Genomic DNA, 23438 nt, shown 5'->3' on the forward strand with positions numbered 1-23438 from the left:
ACCCCATCCTCTCGTAATTAAGCTAATGGAAATCCGACTCGCTGCTTTTATGCGACTCCACCCTATATGTGTACCAGAGCGAGCCTCAAACACCGAAACGCAATCCATTCAAGATTCGGAGACGACAAGCGAAAACCACAAAACTCCGCGACTTTGAATTCTCGCGGAGCGATTATAACAATTAAATTCAGTATTCTCGCGCATACCTATATCTGTCTTTCGGGAAAAAAAAGAAGAATAAGTAAAAGACAATTAGATTAAAAATTATTAATCGAAAAAAAAACTATGTGATTCGAAAAGATATTTTTCTCTCTTATCATAAATTTCTTTCGAATCTGCAAGAATTATTATTATTATTATACAATGTTTTTCCACTTTGCGGGAAATCAAAATTCGGGAAAAAATGTTTTTAGACTAAATCGACCCCACCTAATGCACGTTGCGGTGAATTTGGTTTGCAAATGCCGGGCGCTTTTAGGAGAGCGCGCGAACCAAGCTCGGCCCGATAATAACGGAAGTGAGATAGCCGTCGCATGTATCGCATTACACGTAATGAAAACAGCTATCGCATTACGCATAATTACGATGTTATTTCATTATATACGAAATAATTTGCGAAAGTTTGCGCCGAGTAATTGGGGGATGCGAGGGGGCAGCGTTACGTAAATGAACTGGGGATAATTGCGCGCGTCATTGTTCATTATTTTTATCAAAAGCCGGAGAGCGGATCGTTACCGTCCCTTTGTGAAAATATTTTATTGTTTTTAATTAACGCTGCGAGACACACACACAGAGAGAGAGAGAGAGAGCGGAACCGCGCGCGATGTAAAAAATCGCGCGCGCCCAGTCCGCCGATCGCCATCAACTCAATACCGGCTCTCAATTAATTTTAATTATCGTTAACAAAGTGTCGAAAAGATGTAACGCGACACGGGCGCGTGGCCGTTAAAAATTAATGACGTTCGTCAAAATGGGACGCCAGGGTAAACACGCGTCGTGTGTCCGATACTGAAAACTCGAGAGTCAATTAATTGCTCTGATGAACGATGATGACGTCGCGTAAACGTCGCGTTTGTTTTGCAACTCGTTTTCGCGGTTTTTTCACGTTAAAATCGACTGCCCGTCGTCGCGTCATTATCGATATTTATCCTTTTGTCGTGTGATCCTTCTCAATATTATTATTTCTGCTATATATAATATTTACCCCCAATCTATGAGCTTCGACCTTTTTACGTCGCCATTAGGCTACTGATCGGATCGAATAAGTGTCGTTCATCGAAACGATTGGAAGGAACTTTTGTTCCGAAAGAAAGGCCGATTTTTATGAAATTTTAGGAAATGATGCATTTTTTTGCACGCGGAAACCGTTATGAAAGAACGTTCAATCAGGACGAAAGATGGTGAAAATTGTGATTTTTTTTTTTATGACCTCCGCTCGCGACGATGACAAAGATCAGGTTGTATAAGATCGCATACTAAATCGCCCTGCGACTTTTGAGAAATTTTTAATCTCGCTATGTAAGCTATTTTTTTCACGCGACTGAATATGTCTTTCTATATATTTTCTGTCAACGGAGTGTAATCAGGCACAATTGATGGTCGGTAGATTTTTCTAGATATGCATACGATAAATTGCTGTTGTTTATTTAGCGTAATGTACTGTTAAAAAATATGTCCACTATAAATTGTTTCTGCACAAACCTGTCGTACAATTGGTGACCCAGTAATTTAATACGTAACATATCTATTACACTGACTGTCGCGGGTATCCACTAAACCATTTGTTATTACAGACTGAATCAGGAAAAATGGTGTTTGTATGTATCACTCAGTCAACAATAATATTTGAGCGATGAACATTTGGACATTGAGGGATTTTGACGAATGACATATTAGACTCGCACATTTATTCGAGAGAATAATAGAACGATAAATTATTCTCTAATTTATTGTTCATAAATTATATTCTAAGAGAATGTTCATTTTAATCTAAATAATTAACAAACAATGAACTTGTGCGAAAATTGGAAAAATTATGAAAATTTGTATATAGAAAAAAATACTTTAATCTTTTATTTTGTTTCTCAGATAAATTGATTATGCAAAATTGACTTATAAGCACATTTACAATGGACGTATCTGTCAATTTCTTAATAAATTGTGATCTGCGCTTTTGCTATATTTTGTTAGGCGGAAGTATTTTAAATCCGTCGGTGATAAGATGTTTCGTTAAAATGTATCTAATAATATTTCCTGTCAGGATTCGAAGCGATTTTCAGGGGAATAACAATCTCTCGTGTTCTTTAACACGTCAGTTGCGCGTTTGACAATTCTTCAGCACTCGAAAGTTTCTGCACAGGAGATAAAGACCGAACGATACAATCAGTGACGTAAAACGGGATTTTTAGATTGCCGATGGAAACAGGAGGTTGATGCGAAAACACAGTTGAGAATTTGTTTTCAAGTGTATAAGGGAGAAGAAGATGAAATAAAACTCGTCTCACAAAATATTCGATATTTACAGAAGGAAGTTTTCGCGCGCGAGCTTTTAAGAAGAGTCTCTAAGAGTCTGATAATTTATTCCGATAGAAATCGATAATTTATTCGTTGAAGAGGATTTACCGGTCGCGCGGTTCGCGTTAGTTCTTAACTTTAATTATGACTTTATAATCCATGCTTTAATTATGTTCTGATTTATTTACAATATAGTTAGATACACGTTTTTTTTATATTCGGTAAAATAACTTTAAATCGTGAAATTATTGCTTGCAAAGTTTTTTTATTCGATTAATTTTAAATGTGTATTACTTAAAACTGATGTAATTTAAGAAGGAGCAAATGTTAATGTTATATATATTTTTCTGCCGATGCTTTTTAAAAAATTAATTAAGCAGACAATGTATTTATGGGAAATAATCCTGTTAAATTTGCAGTTCTCTTGTCATATTATTGTATAATATATAAATGATATTTGTGTGCATTAATATTTTTATTAAAATGTCATGTTACGGACTCAAATTATATATCCAGTGACGAATATGCGATGCATGTGCAAAATGAATAATGGAGAAAATATAATTAATATAATCTACAACATTTTTTGGTCAATAAATATTAATTAAATTCAAAATCGGGATATTGAATAAAATTGATATATGTATCATTTTTAATGACGAAAAAAGATGTAATTAAATTTATTTGTTAACTCAAAAGAGATTAAAGTCTCTTATTGCGTGACATATTACAAATAGAGAGAATAGTGTGTTTCGCGTCGCTCTCTATTATAATTACTTTAATCTTCGAACGTACGTTATTGCTCACCATTTGCACAAAGAGCACAGCAAGGAACCGAAAAGTAAATCAAATTTTAATTACATTAACGCCGCGGTGCATCCAATTAATCTCGGCTCCTTGCTCGGTCGGCGAAAACTTTCGTACGCGAGAAATAATTAAAGTCCCTCTTTCGCGCCCACAATATCATTCGCAGCCCTTTCGCAGCCTCGAGAGTGTACTTCTTCAAATTTCCTGGGAAACGGCACATCTTGAGCATCTATCTTAGAGACGCGTATTTTATAAATGTATATAAAACAATAGTATTCCGATTTCCGATACGTTTCGTGAATTCTTAGCCTGATTGTTCGGACTTTTTCGTACACGTTCAGTGTTTCGTCACTACGCACACTTGAGACAAGTGGCGATATAAATAGACGGGAGTTTCTTCATAGACAATGAGAGGTTGTCGCACAATCCAATCTTCTTCCCCCTATCTTCACCGGAAATAGACAAGAATGGAAATACAATGTATCGCTTTATAATGTGCTTCGATCATTTATTTGCTCGTCGAAACGAGCTTTGTGAAGAGTTTAATTCGTTTGTAGCTGTGTGAGTTTGATGATGAGAATTCTTCTCGATGCAAAACGGATGCTTAATCTTTAGATAGCCGGGAATAATAGGAATTATTTTTACGATCTCGCTCGTGTGGAAAGTAGGAAACATATTTTTTCCCCGATTTAGCCTGAAAGAGCTTTATTTCTCGCTAATAAGGAAGGAATCCATTCTATTTATTAAAGTGCAATAAAGGCGGAAGCGAACTCTCGGTGTGCGGCCTTTCGATAAACGCTTTCCAGCACAATCCTGGAAAATATAGCGAAATCGGAGTATCCGTGCCGGTGGCAAATGGAAAGTTGAGGCCTCGTAACGATTTTAGTGCGGCTCCGTGTCGGATCTGAAAACGCATATTGCCCCGAGACGTGCTGCTATCTTCCGTTATACCATATAATGCTTCTTCACACTCGTGTTTCCGAAGAGAGAGAGAGAGAGAGAGAGGCAGAGACAAAAAGACAGAGAGGGAAGCAATAAAGTCCATAACTATATAGAAGTATAAAAGAGACTAGCCAGCTGCGTAAATGCGCGACGATGCTATATGCGTTTCTGCACAGTGTTATCGTCGCAATATTTAACCAATATGCGTCACACAAACATAAAAGCGCACTACGAGAGACAATGTTTTATTTTATTTTATTTTTAAAAAATTCTACATTTTCTCTCTCTCCGTCGTTAGATAAAATTGAGATGCTTGATGAAAAGTATAATAAATTATTAGAATAATACCAAGAATTTCATTCAACTTTATCATTTATGAGATTTTTAATTATGCAGTAATAAATATTTTGCGATAATAATTTTTAATTAGATTTCTTCTTATCTAATGTTAATATAGGTAAAATAGAGAGACATTTGTCACGAGGAAGAGATTTTTACATTTTTTAAAATTTTCGCGAAAAAACGAGATGTATAAAATTTATCTTTAAAGTGTTATTTATTTTTGTATAATACTTTTATATTTTTATATTCACACACACAAAGTATAAAGTTACTTTCAAAAAATATAATATTATTTTAACGTTACATGGAATATCTGAATTTTCCTCACGAATGTCCATATCTCCTTTAATGTAATGAGAAGAGAGAGCAGTTTACTTTTGCATGAGTATCAAGCGAATTTACTTTTAAATGTTTATATTTCATGATCTTCACACTCTTTTATATGTATAAAATGGAGATTAAAGTTTTAAAATCTAATAGTTTAGTTTATGAAAGACATTAAAAATTAAAATATACGTACATTCAGTCTAGAATTAATAATTTTCTTAGCATATGTGTGTCAAGATGTCTTTAAATTATATTATCAAAGATGAATCTCTTGACTTTATATTTCTGACATCGTTTGAAGAAAATGTTGAAGAGAGCTGCGCGCTATACATAAAGATACATATATAGTATCCAAAGAGAAGTCGACAGAGAGCTACGGGATATATATATATATACTTGTAAAGAGAAGCCGCACAAATTATCTTCTCTTACATGTTGCTTCTCTCCTCATCCCCCGCGTGCTACCCCTCTACGGGGCTGCTTCTCTCGCCCTCTCTTTAATCCAGTTTGCGCGAAACAAACAGTTCCCTCAGCCAACGTATAATTGTCCGTAATTCGATCCTCTAACGCAGTTTAAACGTAAAAACTCGCGCGACGCAGCCTCTGCGGGTCCGAGCGCTCGTGTGTTTAATTGAGTGTGCTAATTAAGGGTGCGATTGAACTGTACGTGGACCCGTCTCCTGCGTGCGCGCTGGTGGTACCTCTCTCTTTCCTCCTCTCCTCGTATGTGGGTTTGTCGAGTGCGTCCATGGGTGGTCGAGTGTTGCTGGTTCCGCTTGTCCGTGGGTGATGGCCGCTTATCGGGCTTTCGACCGGAAAGGAAAAACGAAAATACGCAAGTATGTACTCGGCGCAAAGTTTGCCGAATGTTTTCTCTTTTGATTTTTTTTTTTTTTTTTTTTTTTTTTTTTTTTTTTTTTTTTTTTTTTTTTTTTTTTTTTTACAAATATTTTACACATTTTCCGTAACGTGACAGCGTTTCGAACGTCAGTTCCTTATTCGTAAAATTTCTATTGTTCCTCGGATCGGTGCGATCGGGTTTCCTTTGTTGTACTTGTAACGTTACAAGACGTTGGCTGTAAAGAGTTTTGTTGTAGCTTATCGAATTACGCGGTATATATATCAACGTTTAAAAGGTTATCGATCTACTTCTTACGCCGGATTTTTTTTTATTAGATAAGATGTGAAAAACGAAGTCACGTGTGTTTTGCGCATTTTATTAATACTATTGTGCATGTAGGATGACGTCAGCATCACCTATGCACGATATATGCAATTTGATACTGTTGAATACGTAACAGCGACCAGAGAAAATATTCTGAATTTGTAACTGTAATCTCTATGTATGACGTTTTGTGCTTTTGCAGATTTACGTTTCAAATTTCTGCCGGATAGTTTTTTTTTTCACGCAAGTTTAACTGTCGCAATATTATTTTTTAATTAATAACATCGTAATTGAATATCAATTTACTCTGTTTGTCATATGCAATATGAGTGTTATTTGATCGTATCGCTAAGTATGGCTGCACGAGAGAGATTATCTATAAATAACGTCTGCTTTTCAACGGCGCCACTCATTCTCGCAGTCTTTATCTTATCGCTTTCGTTTGGTGCACCTTTATGTGGCTTCTACCAGGAACGGCTTAAAAGAATCGTTTGGAAAGCTATTCAAAGCGATTTTTTTTTTTTTTGCGGAGTTACCAGTTTTCCTGTGAAAATACGAATACGAATCATCGTTAATTTACATTTATTCTTGGATGAATCTCATAAAAACATCAATTTGATCGCGGATCAACAGTTTCGTATAATAATTATTCGCCATATATTTTCTTCACACATGTTCGTTTGATCAATTTACATTGCATGGCATTGCAGCTTTGATTTGCGATTATAGATTGCATTCTCGATGCTTATCCCACATTCACGTGTATGCATGAGATTATGCAATTACAATAATCCAAGAAATGTCAGACACTCGGGAGAGACGCAGAAGAGAGAGAGAGAGAGAGAGAGAGAGAGAGAGAGAGAGAGAGAGAAACGGAATACATTAAATCAAGTATTGCGTATATATAAAATCTCACGTGCGGGTGCACTTTTCGAGTGCGTTATCGGTTATTATCATTTTTATGGCAGCACAAAGCGACGAATCTTCGTGCTCCATCCTACGCTTCGCTTGGCACGTCCGCGAAAAGATTAAAGGGGAGAGAACTTGATGCTTCCGTATGTGCATCGGGGATAAATGGGGATGCGACAAAACTAAGAAAACCCCCAACGGGTGGAAGTCGAACGTAGCTCGAAGGAATTACGCCAATTTGGAACCGGATACGTAATTCGCGGAACCTTTGCAGTCGGACTTTTCGCGCGATTAATCAAAGTCAGCCCCGGCTGCTTAGAGCCCCCGGAAGTCGCTGCTTCGTTCATTTACAGATTACGTTCGCTATCTCGCATCGATCCGCGCTTAAACGTTTCGCCTAATGCGACTTATCTATCTCAAAGCGGTTCGCGAGCAGTAGAGAGTGGACTCTTTTTTTTCGTTCTTTTTTTTTTCAAACGACATTTCGTGACATTTAACTTTTGCAGAGGAAAAGAAAAAAGAAATGCATTATGTAATCTTCACTTTTATCATTTAACTAGAAACTATTAAATCTTGCTTTTAATTACAAGCAAATAATGACAATTTTTTTTAATAGATATAACTCGAGAAATGCTTCGCTTTATGATTTTTTTTTTATGAATAATAAAACGTCGTTTGCACGAGACGTGTAAGAATTCTTTTCGAAGGCTAAACTCTGACGGATTTCTCGCGCGTGAGAATATTATTTCATCCTTGCAGATGATTCGCATCACGTGTTTCGTCTCTGCGAAGGACCTCGAACTTCGCCAAGTACGTATACGTTCATCTGAAAGAGCATCTGTCGACTTGTGCGCGTTCACGCGAGTAAACGCGTTTACTGTCTGAGGGAGACTCCCGAAAATGTGTCCTTTGGACGAAGAAATCGCAGCCAGTTAGTTCTCTCTAGAACAAAACGCTGGAAAGACACGTGCTCCCTCCGGCTAAGTGTCGAAATAATATTCCGCGCGTTCACACAGATTTCTAAATAAATTTTTATTCTAAAGTTGGGGTAAAGAAGAAATTAAACTACGATTAAAACTGAGAGTTATCAAACTTCCGTTTAACGTTCGGCTGATTGGTGCCGGCGTAGTTTAGCAAGTTTTACCTCGCATTTAATCATGATGATCGAGAATTAATCGAAGTTGCGGGAAGGTGACCTTTCAACTTGGATTGCCTAAACGAATTTTATCTATTTTTTTCTCGATATTCGATTAATTTTATTCGCGCGGACTGCTCTATTCGTTAAAGGACGACAAAAAAGAGTAATCTTTTAACATGCGCGCATTTATTTTGACGGTGTATTCTAAGGGAGACAGAGGAGGGAAGGAGGAAGGAGGGGGGGCACAAGATTACGTTTTGCCCGGCTTTCACAGGCCCTATTATATCTTTATTTCATGAATTTAATAAGCTTAGGGTTTATTAGATCTCAAGGTTACGCGCTGCCGTCCCTGCTTTTATTTCACTTCCTGTATTTCGTCAGCTCTTTCCTTACTTGATTTTATCTCGACCTTTCGAGGTATTAGACCAAGAATTTTTATGGAATGTAGTAAAAATGCTGCTCAATAGACCTCGAATAGACGGAAAAACGGAGGTACCGTCTTTTAGCCGATTAATGTTCGAGTCTCGACGATGAGGTCGAAAATCGATTAGGAATCTTTCCCCTCCTTTTTCTTTTTCTTTCTCTTCCCAAATGAATTCTTGACATTTCGCACTTTGCGGTTCATCCGGTCGAATTCTGCGAATTTTTGCTAGCTTCGCGCGGATCCTTCGCGGTGCAAGCTGTGGTTTATTTTTAGAATTATACTTTTGATGCGCATCACGTCGGACATTTTTTCATCGCGAGTGTCTTTGAAAATTATCAGTTATCAGTTGCATAAAAAAATAAATGATGACACGCCTGCGTGTCTGCGATATTCTTATCGCGTAACCTTGTCGCTCGCGACGAGGAACAAAATAAAGTTACGTCACGCATTATCAAGTACAACTTGTGTCGTGCAAAAAGTTTCCGCGCATTTCTTTAGCGAATTTAATACCGACGAAGGGAATAATTAAATTTTTTTACGTCGTCGAATCAAAAGATCCGTCGACAACGACCAGAAAATTAAGGTAAGAGGAGAACTTAAGAAGTTAATGACTTTATAAGCACGGAATATCTCCGGCGCGAGCAGATTGAAATCCGTCGTGAAATTGAGGCGCAAACTAGAAGCTCGTAATCGTCGAAATTCGTCGAAGACCCGGGAAATTGTTAGATGACGATCCGCCACCGTAATTTATAAGAGTGGCTTCATCCTGCCGTCTCGCATCTGTTACGTAATGACGATCCTCGTCTCGCATTCTGACGCAATTGTCAGCAAGAAACGAGCTACGTACACTCGGCTGAGTATACACAAGCGCCGAGGTGTACACACGGGCGAAAGTGTATGTGTATATATATATATATATATACATATATTTCGGTCTCTCGAACGAGATCTTAATCGAGAGTCATGGCTCGTTGCGCCGGAGGTAAACTCTAAGATGTCGAAACTAGACGACGAAGATCGCGGAAGGTGGGAGGGATAGAAGGGTGCCGACGCAATTCGCGGCAATGATTTATTTACCCGAGTAGGTAGGGTAATGAACTGATGGAAACTTGTTAATCCGGAAGCGCTCCTTGCCCTCGTGTTTGCTCTCGCGACCGATAAAAGTTGACGAATCGATGAATTTTCTCAATTAAATCGCCCCCGATTTTATCCTGCTGTTCCGATCTGTGTAACGATGAAAATATTTATCGCATGGATTTTATATATATATAGTTTTTTGACGATCCATCATAACGATAAGATGCGGTTACTTTCTTTCAAAAGTTTTTAAAAAATTCGGATAATCATATTGTTTAATAATCATGACAACAGTGTCAACTAACTGCGCTTTTATCAAGGAATTTTTCACTTGAAAAGGACCAAAAACAGATGATCGAAACGTTGTGGAAATAAAATAAAAATTTCTTGGCTAGTTTGGGTCGAATTAAATATATCGTTCCTATATATATAGTTTTTTGACGATCCATCATAACGATAAGATGCGGTTACTTTCTTTCAAAAGTTCTTTCAAAAGTTTTTAAAAAATTCGGATAATCATATTGTTTAATAATCATGACAACAGTGTCAACTAACTGCGCTTTTATCAAGGAATTTTTCACTTGAAAAGGACCAAAAACAGAAACGTCGAAACGTTGTGGAAATAAAATAAAAATTTCTTGGCTAGTTTGGGTCGAATTAAATATATCGTTCCTATATATATAATTGCATGTATATACGATGTATATAAATATCGATAACGAAACGGATGTCACTATTGGAGAGTTAATTGCAGACGATGCGCAGCACGTCGACGAGACGTGTGTGTCTCTCGCATCTGGCTGTTTGGCCAACAAACGATACACGAGAAATGTTTTTCGTTGCTTTAGTCGTGCAAACAAGCTCTTTCTCTTCTCCGCGTCGCGCGGAGACCTTGTTGGTCGTGTCGGGATTCTATTTGCCCGTCGGCTACAAATCACCCGAGTTTTCGATCCTTGCTAATCCTTCGGTTCCGGGGGTGAGGTATCGACGAAAGGGATTTTCGTCTCCGGACCGGACTGTCCTGAGCTTTCACTTCTCTCGTTGTGGATCTCCCGCTAAAGTATCTTTCTTCTCTCTCCGTTCTCCTATATACGTCCTCGCGTTTGCGCCCGGATGTAAGTAAACCCGGCGATAAATTTTTAGGAAACGCCGACAAGTCGTCATATCGATTTCGCCTGACGATTTTTTCCGATTATTACCGATACTCTTTTCGAATCGATCGATTAACACAATAGTTGAATCATTCGATGACCAAGATCTTTCAATAATTTCTCCAAAGTCAAAGACTTAAAGAGCCATATTCTAAAATGTTTCTCAACGTGGAGATTCGCAATTTCTTCTCGAAACAATAAGTCGATCGGGCAAGCATAGGAAAGGTAAGAAGGACCTGAGAGTGTCTAGGAACATAATCGGCCTGTTGGGAGCTAGAAGAGGCCGAAATGGAAATCGCGACGACGGTAACTCTCGCGTAGACGAAACCGGCGGAAATGGAGAATCGACCGGTGAAGATCGACCGCGAACAAGGGGTCTCTCTCTCTCTCTATCTCTATACGTGCTCGAATCCCCGTTGCTTCCGTTCTTCCCCGCGCGGTTAAATCCCATCGGAAACTCCAAGTACTCTTCGTGCAGACCGCGGATGGCCGGTCGCTCGGGGCTCTAAATAAATAAAGAGTGACTCGCGAGACGAGCGGAATGGTGGATTCGGCGGATCCGAGAAGGATAGCGTGGACGAGGGGGCGATGGTCGAACGGGGGGGGGGGGAGGGTCGGAAGAATGGCAGATCGAGAGGGACCGAGCCGCGCCATGGGAGCCATGCATCAACCCCTATTACCCGCGACAGCCTAACTATTGGCTTCCCACTGGCTGTAACTGAAATCCACAGGAAACCCCCGACGCGACGTCGGAATTAGGCAGATTTCGCGAATCCGCAGCTACACTGGAAAAGAATATTTCTGTAAAATTATATGATTAAGTATATAAGGTTTTTTCCGACCCATATGGAAGATAGATTATATGTAATTTCATACGAAATATGTTCTTAAATATTTTCAAGATTAAAAATATTTCACTGAACGTGTAATTACACAGTAGGAAATGTTAGTGATGTAACTTATAATATAAAGTTCTATATAATAAAGTAAAAAAAAATTACATATGACTTGCATAAAAATAGTAATTTTACTTATATTTTACATGTATTTTTACATTAATACGTATTTTCACTTTCAAACAAATGGAAAAAAATTACAGTGATAAGCAAGTAACTTTTTCAGTTCTAAACTAGTAATTTTCATGTAAAAAAGAGAGATTGACTCTTGCGATACGCGCTTATTCGAGTAGCTTAGGGGGAAGGATTCTTGAAAAATACCTTTTGTAAAATAAGATAAAATTGAAAGATATCATATTTCGATAAATAATCTAATGTGAAAATGATAATTCCGAATTAATCTTATAATATTTTAAGTTTCACTGAAAAGGATGATACATATATTTTACTTTGTATTTTGCACATGTAAAATAATAGAGAGATTATAAAACATTTTAATGTAAATTCGCTCGATACTCGTTCTAATAAACTGTTCTCTTCTCATTACATAAAAATTGCAAATTAAATAAAAATTTTCCAGCAAAAATGTATATGCATCATATGATACATAATAATAATAGAGGGTAAATTGAGTAAAAGTGCTTTTACAATATACATACATCACGATAATAAAATAGTTTCAGTTATTATCATTTCTCAAAGCGTTCAGCTTTTATAAAGTAGTTATATACGTATATTGTAAGATCGTAGAGAGATTTTCTTACGAGAATCATTTGATGTGTACTCACGCGATCTTATAGATACAAATTAAAGAGCAGAAACCTTAATATATTTTTCACCCTTCTTTATATTAACATCTTCATCTTTCAAAGGACTGCGGCGAATCCACAAATATCTTTGCATTTACGTCATTACGAACCATCCGTCATCGTCGCTCCTTTTAATCTTTCGTGCTATCGTGAAAACTTGCCTGTCACGATCGCGAAACCGTGACGACTGACCCCCTCGAAGGGTTGGGTGGCTACGCGCGACGAGATAAAGAGCGATTCGGTGCCGTAAGAGTTTTCCGCCGCATCGCGTGACTTCCGGCGGATAAAATCGGTTCCGTCGAGAAATCCGCCGGAAAACCGTTGGTTTTTGATCGTCGGGGGATGATTAGGCGGCTAACTAGAGCCGCCGTCGCGTGTAAAATATCTCGGGCCGGCCTTTTCTCGACAAAGCGTAAAACGCTCTCGCGATCGCTATTTAATATCGAACAACATATTTATTTTAGATATCACCATTCTCTCCCGCGTTGCACGCGAAACACCAAGACCCACCCCCTTGATACGGCGGTTGATGAATTGTCCGTTTTGGGGAAAGCATATGATTACGTGTGTTATGGTTAACGAGCCCGCCGCATTATTGCTCATCGTATCGCTTTTCCGTCGTCGCATTGAAATGTTTATCTGACGGACGCTCGTTAGCGCGAATATCGAATCTCTATCTGCAAATTTGCATTCGGTGGATCTAGAGCTGGCGCGTAATGCTCGATTAATATCGGAATCGCGGATTCGTTAACGAGCATCAATTCGTTTGGCTATCTGATACTGACATCCGAGCAAACTTTAAAGAAAAGATGCGAATTGTATTATTAAAGTTATCTTGACTGCGAGGAAGATACATATTATATTGTATAAATTTTCTGTTCTATTTTTTGATTATATCTATCTATCAACTGCGCGATTTTATTCAATATATTCGGTCAAAGCGACGAGAGACGACATTTTGTTAATAAAGCGAGCGAAAGGATTTCATATACTTGTGAAAATTCGTTTTGCCTTTTTTCATTTTTATATTACGCTTCTATCGTGTAATCGCGATCCCGCAAACTCGTCGATTCTCTCTCTCTCTCTCTTCTCGGTTGATTTTTCGCGTTCGGCAGATTCGTCGATTACAGCGCAGGAAAATGTGATCGGCGAGAAAGGAGATAATTCGAATGGATATTTTTCGAAAGCGAAACCAGCGAATTCTCCTGGGGAAAGGAAGGGCAAAAGTTGCCCGCGAGCGAAAAAGGTGTTCGGACTTTTTTTCTCCACGCGTTCGATAATTCCGGACGCTATAGTATATGAGTTATCGTTCCGGAATCTACGATGCATAATTTCGTTTGGACGAATCATTATTGCGGTCATCCGCGAAACGGTGCGCCAAATTCGTTTACGTGGCAGCTGTCCTTTCTCTCCCCGTGAAATTACGGCGGATGATTGATGCCGAGTAATGCGGACGATTGACGGAAAGATTGCCCGGAGTGCGAGAAATCGTAATGGATTATTATCGGAAGCGATTTATCGCGCGCGTCTATGAAAATCGATCTCGTAATCGACTCTTTGTAATCGGGTCTTCGAGAATGCGCGGATGACGAGGTGATTTTTCGATATCGAATTATTCTGGAATATCGCTCGGGTAGAGTAAACGTGTAATAATGATTTCTACTGTCTCAATTATCGACACTCACCTTATTTTCTCTTTATTGATACCCTAGATTTATCGGGGCCACAAAAACGACACAATCTAAGTTATTAAACCCTTACGCATTTTCTCTCCAAAGACAATCCATTTCTCAGCGTTTCTTTTTTCTCCACACACGAAACCTGTCTAAATAGAAGCGATAATACGATCATATACCGCGAGTCGGGTTATTCTTCGTCGCTAAACTCGGAGGAGACTCGCTCTCGACGGTTTCCAGAAATAGTTGAAGGGTGCTCGGAGAGAGAAAGAGAGAGATGGCATCAAATAGATTAAACGGCGAGTGCCGCAGCTGTCGCGCGGCATTTCGAGATTTTCGACTTCCCGATTTCGCGCAGACGACGAGAGAGAGAGAGAGAGAGAGAGGATCCTCTTTGCGTTTCTCCGGGTTAATCCTTAACGTACGTCGCGATTTCGCGATCTGCATACTGCTTACTCCCCGAGTAATTTCGCCGGGGCTTAGAGAAGGGCGCGAAGGCTCCCGAAAGGGTAGGAGCGCGAAACGGTTTGCCTGGCGTATTAAGTCGTCGGCACGGCGGGATTAACGATCGTTCTAAAGCTCCGCGATTTCGTTTTCGCACTCACTCCCTCGATGCGCGTTATTAGGACGTTATTAGCGCTATATTAGGCCAGGTTTGCAGCAATTCCCAGTCCCCATCGCGATACGCGGCCTACGTTCCGAGAACGAGCTAGGTTTTCCCGCTTTATAGCTTCACGGCCACCGGAAGTTTAAACGCTAAACTTGGCACAGTTCGGAGCTGAAGAACTTTGCTTTATAATAATGTATGGAAAAATATGGAAATACATAACGCTTTATGTATATTAATATTTATAAACAAGCGTACGTTATACCTTTTATAATTCCTTATAACGTATAATTGATTTATATATAGGATGTACATTTTAATTATATTTGTTATGCGCTTTACGATGCATTGTTTGCGAGATAATGTATCGTATATGTATACTATATGTTTCTCCTAAATATATTCTTACATACGTAATACTCGAAGTAAATTAAGAAATACGTTTGTTTCTCTCTTCGTCTTTTCGTGTAGTTTGGATAATTAAAATAGTCCCAAGTATGTGCGCAAAGTTATCGTCAACATGACGGAAAGATTGAATGCCAACTAATTAATTTGTATGATTAGATACGATATATTTCCGAGTTCTATATAAACACATGTGTATATATTTCATTTGATGAGAAATAATAATTGCATATAAGTTGGGTTATTATATTAATTAATAAACATGTCATATGTGTATATTCCGTTTCTCTATCTCATGTTATTATCCTATATTACCCTATATTTTTTTATATCAACATTATTATCTGTCTATATCTCTATTATTTGTTGTTACACATAATAATATGAATAAGCTAATTGTACGAGAAAGTATCTAGCGGTAAACAGCAGATAATGATTTAATTTAGCAGATGACCTCATTAATTTTATCTCTATATATTATTACGTGTTATTCACCACTGAATAGAAATCTTTTGACGTTTGTTTGAATCAACAATACGTATTATTGCATTAATACTCAGCGTCGTCCGTGTATATAACTCTCGTATTATAATTTTTGTTACAGGTAAGCGCCTGCCGCGGCTCCTTTGACATCGTTTTCTCTGGGACACAAAGCTTTTAGTAAGTTAATTAAACTTTCCACAAGGAGAAGAGGTGCGGCGGTCTTTCAGCCGCGCGGCTTTAATTTCGTTGACGTAATTAAAAATATGTATAAAACGCGCGGCGGGGACGACCGATAATGAACGTTAAAGCGATTGTGTGATGCGTGGTTTTAGTCGGGCAAGGATCAAAGTGAAATTAATCCGGGTAAACTTGCCGAAAATTGCGCGCGACATTCTGTCGCGTCGCTTGACGACTCTGTTTTTGGAAGATTTCGTTCATCGCGATCGTCGAAAATTTCCCGACAAAATGGGAATCACCTACTCTCTCTCTCTCTCTCTTTCTCGCGCACACACTCGCACGCGCGAAATTAAAGAATGATTACTAAATTTTTCGTCATTTATCATAAGCCTACGGCGTATTGCGGTTTTTTTAAATGAAACTATGGCAAATAGTTGGAAACTCTCTATCTAAAATGCTTTATTTTTGTTTCATTGTTTCACCGCGCTTTGTATTTTATAACGTTTCAGTTTCTGTATTTGACGATAGGTATTTTAAATACGAAAGAGTTTAAACGGAATGACATTTAAAAATATAACGTGTAGATAGAAAACAGTGGTATTGTAGAGAGAGAAAGAGAGAGAGAGAGAAGGGTGGGTGGGGTTTATTAAAAATCGCTGAAATAAACCTTCCCCTGCGACGAGTGCGCTCGAGAGAGGTACGACTTCTAATTTGAAATCTGCAAATATTTGCCAATTTGCTATATGTTTTTACATAACAGTGCGTTTTTACATAATTTTACATGACAAGCTTGATACTCCGGCGCCGCGAAGAGAGGACAAAGAGTCCTTTCTGAATGTTGCAAGCATTTACAAACACTCCATTTTTTAGTCTTTATAATGGCGTTCCGTTGACGTCACCGACTATTTTTTTAAACGAAAGCATATCCGATGTAATGGAATATCCCGGAAGAATTTCTCCCGCCGGTATATTAAACATAAATTTCGTTGTTACACGTTTAAATAATCATGAGCGTGTTAACATTTTCTGATTGAATCAAGAGTAATAAGGTATATATTTTTCGCTCGAGAAAGCGACTGATGATTTTTTTTTTTATAAACGTTGACAAGTTTCTCTCTCCTCTTTAATCTACTCGTTTCTTCGATTTAGCCCAATCTCTCTCGATAGTTACAACCTTGTTCGACAATCATGTTACCAGACGGTTAGTAGTGAAGCATCCTCGTAAACGCGACCGATTCTGCCAAATCGTTTACACGCGAGTATCGATCCTGGCCTGCGAATTCGTCGATCGAACAATCGGCCCCGAAGAATCCATCGAACCTCTTCACGGTAGGCGGTTCTTCCGTCGTTCTGACCTCAAGGACGTCGAGATGACGGGGAGGAGGTGATTATGCTCGAATCCCTTTCTCTCCTTTTGTCTTTCTCCGATTCTCTCCGTCTTCCCTTTTCTTACTTTCCATCTCTCTCTCTTCGCGAAAACAGTAATCTCCGCGTCGAACAAACACTCCGAACTCCCGCTGAAGAAGAGCGCTCGTCGAACGAATGGCAATGCGCGACCCTCTCTCTCTCTCTCTTTTCACACTTATATATCTTCCTCTTTCTTCGCCGACTTGAGAATCAGCCCCTTCTCAATACCCGTTCCCGACCCATTCTCGCGGATGCACTCACGAGACTTCTGTTTACGCGTTCTCCTCCGTTATTTGTCTCTGAAACTTTTTCATCCGCTCGACTCGCGGATGCTCGCTACGCGAAAGTTTCGGTTGTTTTAGCGGGCGCGGGCCTATTGCTATAACGGGCCGGACTGCGAGTGGAGGCAACCATTTGCGACGTCGGTGCTTTATCGCCATCCATTGAACTTCTTCAGTGTACTTTTCCCGGGGAGCGCTATCGTTAAGCGCCCGGTAGGTTGTAGCTATGACGGTGCGCGTTAAAAGAAACGGGTTCGCTGATGCTTGAACCTTAAACTCCGGCTATTATGCTAATTACCTTTCGCCGAGTATATAGGACTCGCCGAGAACGTCGTTTCCGTCTGCTGCATCGATTTCGAAATATCTGTTTCGAGTGATTCGAAAATCCAGATCATTCGGTGCGAATGAAAACGGGCGATTAGATGAAACGTTAAGCCGATTTTCACCGCGTTAATTGTGATATCTTGATACGTTTGGTTTTATAGGGGAATATACATATTTAATCACGATGTATAACATTATTTGAGAATTTATCTGCGACCGCTGATTAATATGATGATTGAAATCATATCGGGTTTTTGATAATTTTATATATATATATCGGTGCAGGAGAATTTCAACACGAGGATTACTAATGTATATATATATATCATCTTGTATTATAATAAACAAATTCACATGTTCCTTTAAAAGTGGCTAACGATCGAAATTTGAACTTCAGCGAGGTGTGTGTTAATGCGATGTATCTGAAATCGCTCGGGCACTGCATCTTCTTAAATCTTCCTAACGTATAGCAGGTGGTCTCTCACGGAGAGAAACCAAGTAGAATCTTGGCTCGCTCGCACGGAAGACCTAGGATCCGTTCTGGCGCATAATAAATACAAGCTCTTTCCTCCTCCTTCGCGTCCTCCCAGCTCGGGGGAGGCCTGTTTCGCGACGGCGGGGGCGGAAAGCTTAAGAGAGCGGTTTCGGGATCGCGGTGGCGCCTCTCAGATGGACGCGTCCGCGCGTGGCGGAATCGGCCGGGGGCAGCGTGTCGGGGATGTCGGAAGGGCTCGCGCGAGAGGAAGGTGGTAGTTCTCCGATGAAGGCGTGGAGAAGGCGACAAGGGAGGAACAGGTCGGACAAAGAGAGAGAGAGAGAGAGAGAAGAAGGGGAAGAGGAGACTCGCGAGGACTTTGCCGCCGCCGTTACCTCCGCTTCCGCTGCGCAGACTCGACGGAACTCGTGCGAGTTCGCGTTCTCTCGGTATATTCTTGCACCCCATTGGTTCCACGTCACCGTTTGCACGGTGGGGGTCGAGAAAGGCGCGTATACGCTGTAATCCAACTCTGCGGCCGCAGCAACGGTGGAAGCGGCGGCAGCAGCAGCAACAGCAGCAGCGGTGACGGCGGCGGCGGCGATAGTGGCGGTGGCGGCGGCGGCGGCGGCGGCGGCGATGGTGGTGGCGGCGGCGGTGGCGGCGCGGAAGCTTTCGCGGCGCCGCGCGAGAGAGACGCTCCTCAGTTGTGTCAAGCTAGGCGATCGAGTAGGACGCACTTTAATCGTTCCGCCTCCGAGTTACACTCTCTCTCTTTCACGAACACACACACACACATACACACTCACACACACTCTCTTCCTCCTTTTTTTTCTTTCCTTCTTCTCTTCCTTCGCCTCTGCCACGTCTGTCTCCTCTTCCACACCTATTCCTTCACAGTTTAATACCGACACATATACACGCATACGCTGTATAACGCCACCCACAAGCGCGAGACCCGCAACATAAGCGCTCGTACGACATACGCACACACAGACAGACACACACGTCGCCAGCCACATCGTCGGACCTTGCCCGCTTTTTTTCCCTTCGCGCGAATATACTCGAGTTCCTTGGCTTTCGTTTGAAACCTTCTTCCGTCTCGAACCGGCGGGACACGCGCGCGTATACGAAACAGACGTCAACCTTCGATCCACGTCGCCGTCTCTGTCTGCTCGCGACGACTTGAGAAACGCAACGCGAAGAAGAGAGAAGGCGAAGAAGTAACGCGCCAGCAAGACCACGTGATCAACAACGTTTCCAGTACCACGCTTAACGCTACCTCGTTTTCTCGCTCTCGTACTCTGTCTCTCTGTCTGTCTCTCTTTCTCTCACCCTCTTTGTATGCCGGGTACGCATGCATAAAAGCAGCCCTCTGACTGCGCGTCCTATTGTCTCTTCTCTTTGAGTCCGTGTGTGTGTGTGTGTCTGTGTGTGCCGAGCGCGAGCTACCGGTTATCGTTGGAGAGCGAGACAGCTTTGCCGGACTGGACTGCGAGCGGTTCAAGGTCATCGTCGTCGTCCTCATCATCGTCGTAGTTCGTCATCATCATTGTCGTCGTTGTTGATTCGTTTTCGTGACACACACACGTCGAACTGGCAAAATCCGACAAACTGGGCTGATACTTCGCAAAGGGACTGTTGATCGGCTCCCCCGGCTTCCTTTCGATCACCGTCCGATTGCTGCTGGAAGGAAAATGTCAAGCGATATGAATGAGAGACCGTTGCGAAAAATCTCGACGAATTGACATTCCACGAGAGAGAAGTCCCCCCCATTCCCGTGATAATCGAGACGTCGATGTTAGACGAATACATATATCTTTGAAAAAAAAAGAGAAAAAAGAAATCGCGAGACCGACCACGCGACCTTGAAAGATTCTTCTTTCAAGTCTTGAGTAAGAGCGATCGAGAAAGAAGGGAGGAAGAAAGCGGCGAAAAGAGAGATGGTTTTCGCCCAGGCGATTAAGAGTACCGTTAATTAAATCATTTCTAAATGATATAATCGTTCGGACGTTAAATTATCGAGAGTAACCTCGCGCGGGACTTTAGAGAGATCGAGTAATAGGAGGGAGAGTTTCGGCTCTTTTTTTTTTCTAGGTACGTATGTGTGTAAAGCGCGTCTCGTTAAGTTATTAGATTTAAAGTTAAGAGTAAGAGTATATAGAGGAAAAAAAGAGTTTAATAAACAATATATCGCGTCATCTGCCGTCGTAGGTGACCGTCGAGGAACAAAGAGAATCGCGTCAAGACAATCAATTGTAACTGTAGTGGATTAGGACATATCGAGGGAAAGAGAGGGGAAGCATCTGCGAATTTTTTCTCGGTCAGAGCAGAGTAATGTACGTGTCTATTGCGAAATAAGAGGTCGCGAGCGATCGACTTTCGTGTCTTTATGTGATCTCCAGCCTCTGTACCGATTCTACGTGTGTACACGCTCTATATCAATATCTATATATTATATATACACAATCGATATATATATATATATATACATACACATATATATATATATATATATATATTTACACTTATATACATACGTTTGTACGTATACAACTCTCGTACATATCCAATTAACGCGCCGTGAGAGTCGTCGACGCGTGATTCGGCAGGAAAAGATAACGCGAGGAAAAGATAACGGTAGAAAGAATTAATGCCAATTAGAGGATAAAAGGACGAACTCGAGAGGATCTCTTTCCCTGTGGTCTGGCAATAGGACTGCTCTCTGTCAATCTTCGTGACAATCATTTTCAGCTAGTTCTCTTAGTGCGTAATCTCGAGGTGTATCACCTTCTTTTCGATAGGATAACGATTCGAATTAGTAAGACGGAGAAGAAGAAGAAAATAAGGGAGGGAATTATAAAAGAAAAAAAATTTTTCGCATACCTACGTCGTTTCAATTACACGTACGAGCAAGAGAATCGCGCGAGGCGGGAGACGAGCTTGTTTCTCTCTCTCTCTCTCTCTCTTTCTCTTTCTCTCGCGCCTCTTCCGCACTCTAAGTACATATTTAATCCGCACGCGTGAAATTCTTCCCCTCTCTTTCTGTCCGTCACCACTCGCCCTCTTCCCGCGCGGATAACGCGTGGTTGTAACTGTTTTTCACCCCTCCACTCGCTCACATACACCTACACATAGCAGATACATACACGACAACACATTGACAATCATCCCGTACGCGACGTACGCGTTCGCCGCATCTCCTAGAAAATAAAATTCTCGCATATACATCACTCACTTAAGGATCTCTGTCTCGATCTCGCACGTGTAGATAGCGCTTGAACCACTTAATTGTATCCGATATTCATAAGAGTAGCGCGTGTGTACGTGTTTACGTGTGTATGTGTGTATAGCTCGTAAAAAAAAATAAAAAAGTAGAGTCGAGTCGAGTCTGTTCGATCCCAAAGTCCTGTCGCGATCTTTCGCGCGAGTCAAAGAGGCTATTATCGATCGCTCTCTCTCTCTCTCTTCGTTGCTCTGTCGGCGAAAGCCAAGTCGCAGGAGAGAAACCAAAACCGGGTCGGTCGAGCGTCCTGTCCCAAAAAAGGGAGAAGGGACGTCGAGACGCGGTGGAAACAACTACGAAAATAAGAGAGACACGTGGAAGACGAGCGTCCCTGAACGGGGGGGACCGGTCAAGGGGAGAGGACAAGGGAGGATACTACTCGTTCAAGCTGTGGTGGCCCTCGTTCGAGTGGAGTCGCTCGTGCAAAACGGAAACTGCTCGCTGCCAGGCCGTGTCGCTGGAACGTGCCTGCTGGAACGCACAGGAACGCGCGCGGACCCTCTGGGGCCTGCAACACTCGTTCGCGGCGGCGAATCGCAATCTCCTCCTGCATCCTGCATCCCCGGGCAAGTCCTGGCTCGCCGAGACGGTCGTCGGCGCTGACGAGGCACGTATTTCCCCCATCACCACGTATTTTCATTCGTACCCGTTCGTCCCGGGTGGTGCGGTGCCCCTGCCCCCGCCCCTGTTAAACGGCATCAACAATCCGGCGGCAGCAGCGATCACCCCGGGGCTGGTAGGACATCTCTTCGGTACCCAGCAGGCCTGCAATCTCGCCTGCACTTGCTCTTGCAACATCGTTGCTAACTGCAACCCCCATCATCACCAGCACCACCATCAGCAGCAGCAGCAGCAACATCAGCAGCAACAACAGCAACAGCAGCAGCATCACAGGACCCTCGGCACTACGGCGGTTCTGCTGCAACCGGTTGATCATATCAAAGACACTATGGTGAGTCTACCTTTCTTCGCTTAATCGTTGCCACGAGGAACACACGCTCCACTCAAGGTTGGTCTATTTTTTCATCATTATCATTATTCCTCGTCGATTTGACCTCGTCCGCTGAACACGCTTCTCCGAAGTATGAGTGTAAACGAGAGAGGACGTTGCTCCTCTTAGGGTTCAACCCGTGAAGATTGGCCGTAAAATATCTATAATTGAAATGATATCGATCGTTGAATTTGTAATTTATCTCGGTGCAATTATTACGATCTCGCGCGAGAATCGTTCGCATCTCAAGCGTTATACATATATTCGCAATAATCTTGACAATGGCGCTCTACACCCGACGGGAATCCCGAATATCCACGTACTCCGCGTGTCACCGAAGACAAAGCTCTCACGGGGGTTCCTCGAGGTAACGAACCCTCCGCCAGCCAAGTAACGAGGGTGCTTCCTACGAGGGCACGAGTAATACTCTCTCGGGTGTAGGATGGAGAAGGCGGTGAATCAGGAATGGATTTAGTCGCGACGAGCCACGATGAATTACTTCCTACGTTTGCCGTGTAAACAAGAAGAAGGAGAGAGTATCCTCACCGAAAACCCAGGTACACGAATTCACGCTATCTCTCTCTTCGTCGCTCGGTAAACGCGGGACGAGGACGAGAGGAAAAGCGGGAAGAGGGATGCGCTTTAAATCCCGGATCGCGTCTACGGGGTCGCATCCTCTTTAATCCTTCGATCGACAGGTGTCGAGAGGAGGGTGTCCCGCATCGCGACGTGACATCCCGCGATCGCGAGAATCCAGAACAAATCTACCCATCCTTTCCACCCGGATGATCGTTCGTCGTCGTTCAACGACTAATTTTCGCGTTT

At 41.5% G+C, this 23438-nt stretch overlaps 1 protein-coding gene across 10 annotated transcripts in view; it reads left to right on the forward strand.

Moving 5' to 3' along the window:
* Positions 1-23438, forward strand: part of heph (polypyrimidine tract-binding protein 1 heph) — a 386169-nt gene that overhangs the window by 162096 nt on the left and 200635 nt on the right. The window contains exon 1 of one of the 10 annotated variants that reach the window (XM_085490337.1): positions 19030-22574. The exons of the other annotated variants lie outside the window; for them this stretch is intronic. Within the exon in view, the coding sequence (XP_085346463.1) occupies positions 22572-22574 (3 nt within the window). The 5' untranslated portion in view covers positions 19030-22571. Of the gene's footprint in view, positions 1-19029; positions 22575-23438 lie in introns of those variants that run through there. 10 annotated transcript variants of the gene reach the window in all.

The sequence above is a fragment of the Nylanderia fulva genome, unplaced genomic scaffold (genome assembly GCF_048542155.1).
Source record: "Nylanderia fulva isolate GAGA-0341 unplaced genomic scaffold, ASM4854215v1 Scaffold1, whole genome shotgun sequence".
In the NCBI taxonomy this organism is placed as follows: Eukaryota; Metazoa; Arthropoda; class Insecta; order Hymenoptera; family Formicidae; genus Nylanderia; species Nylanderia fulva.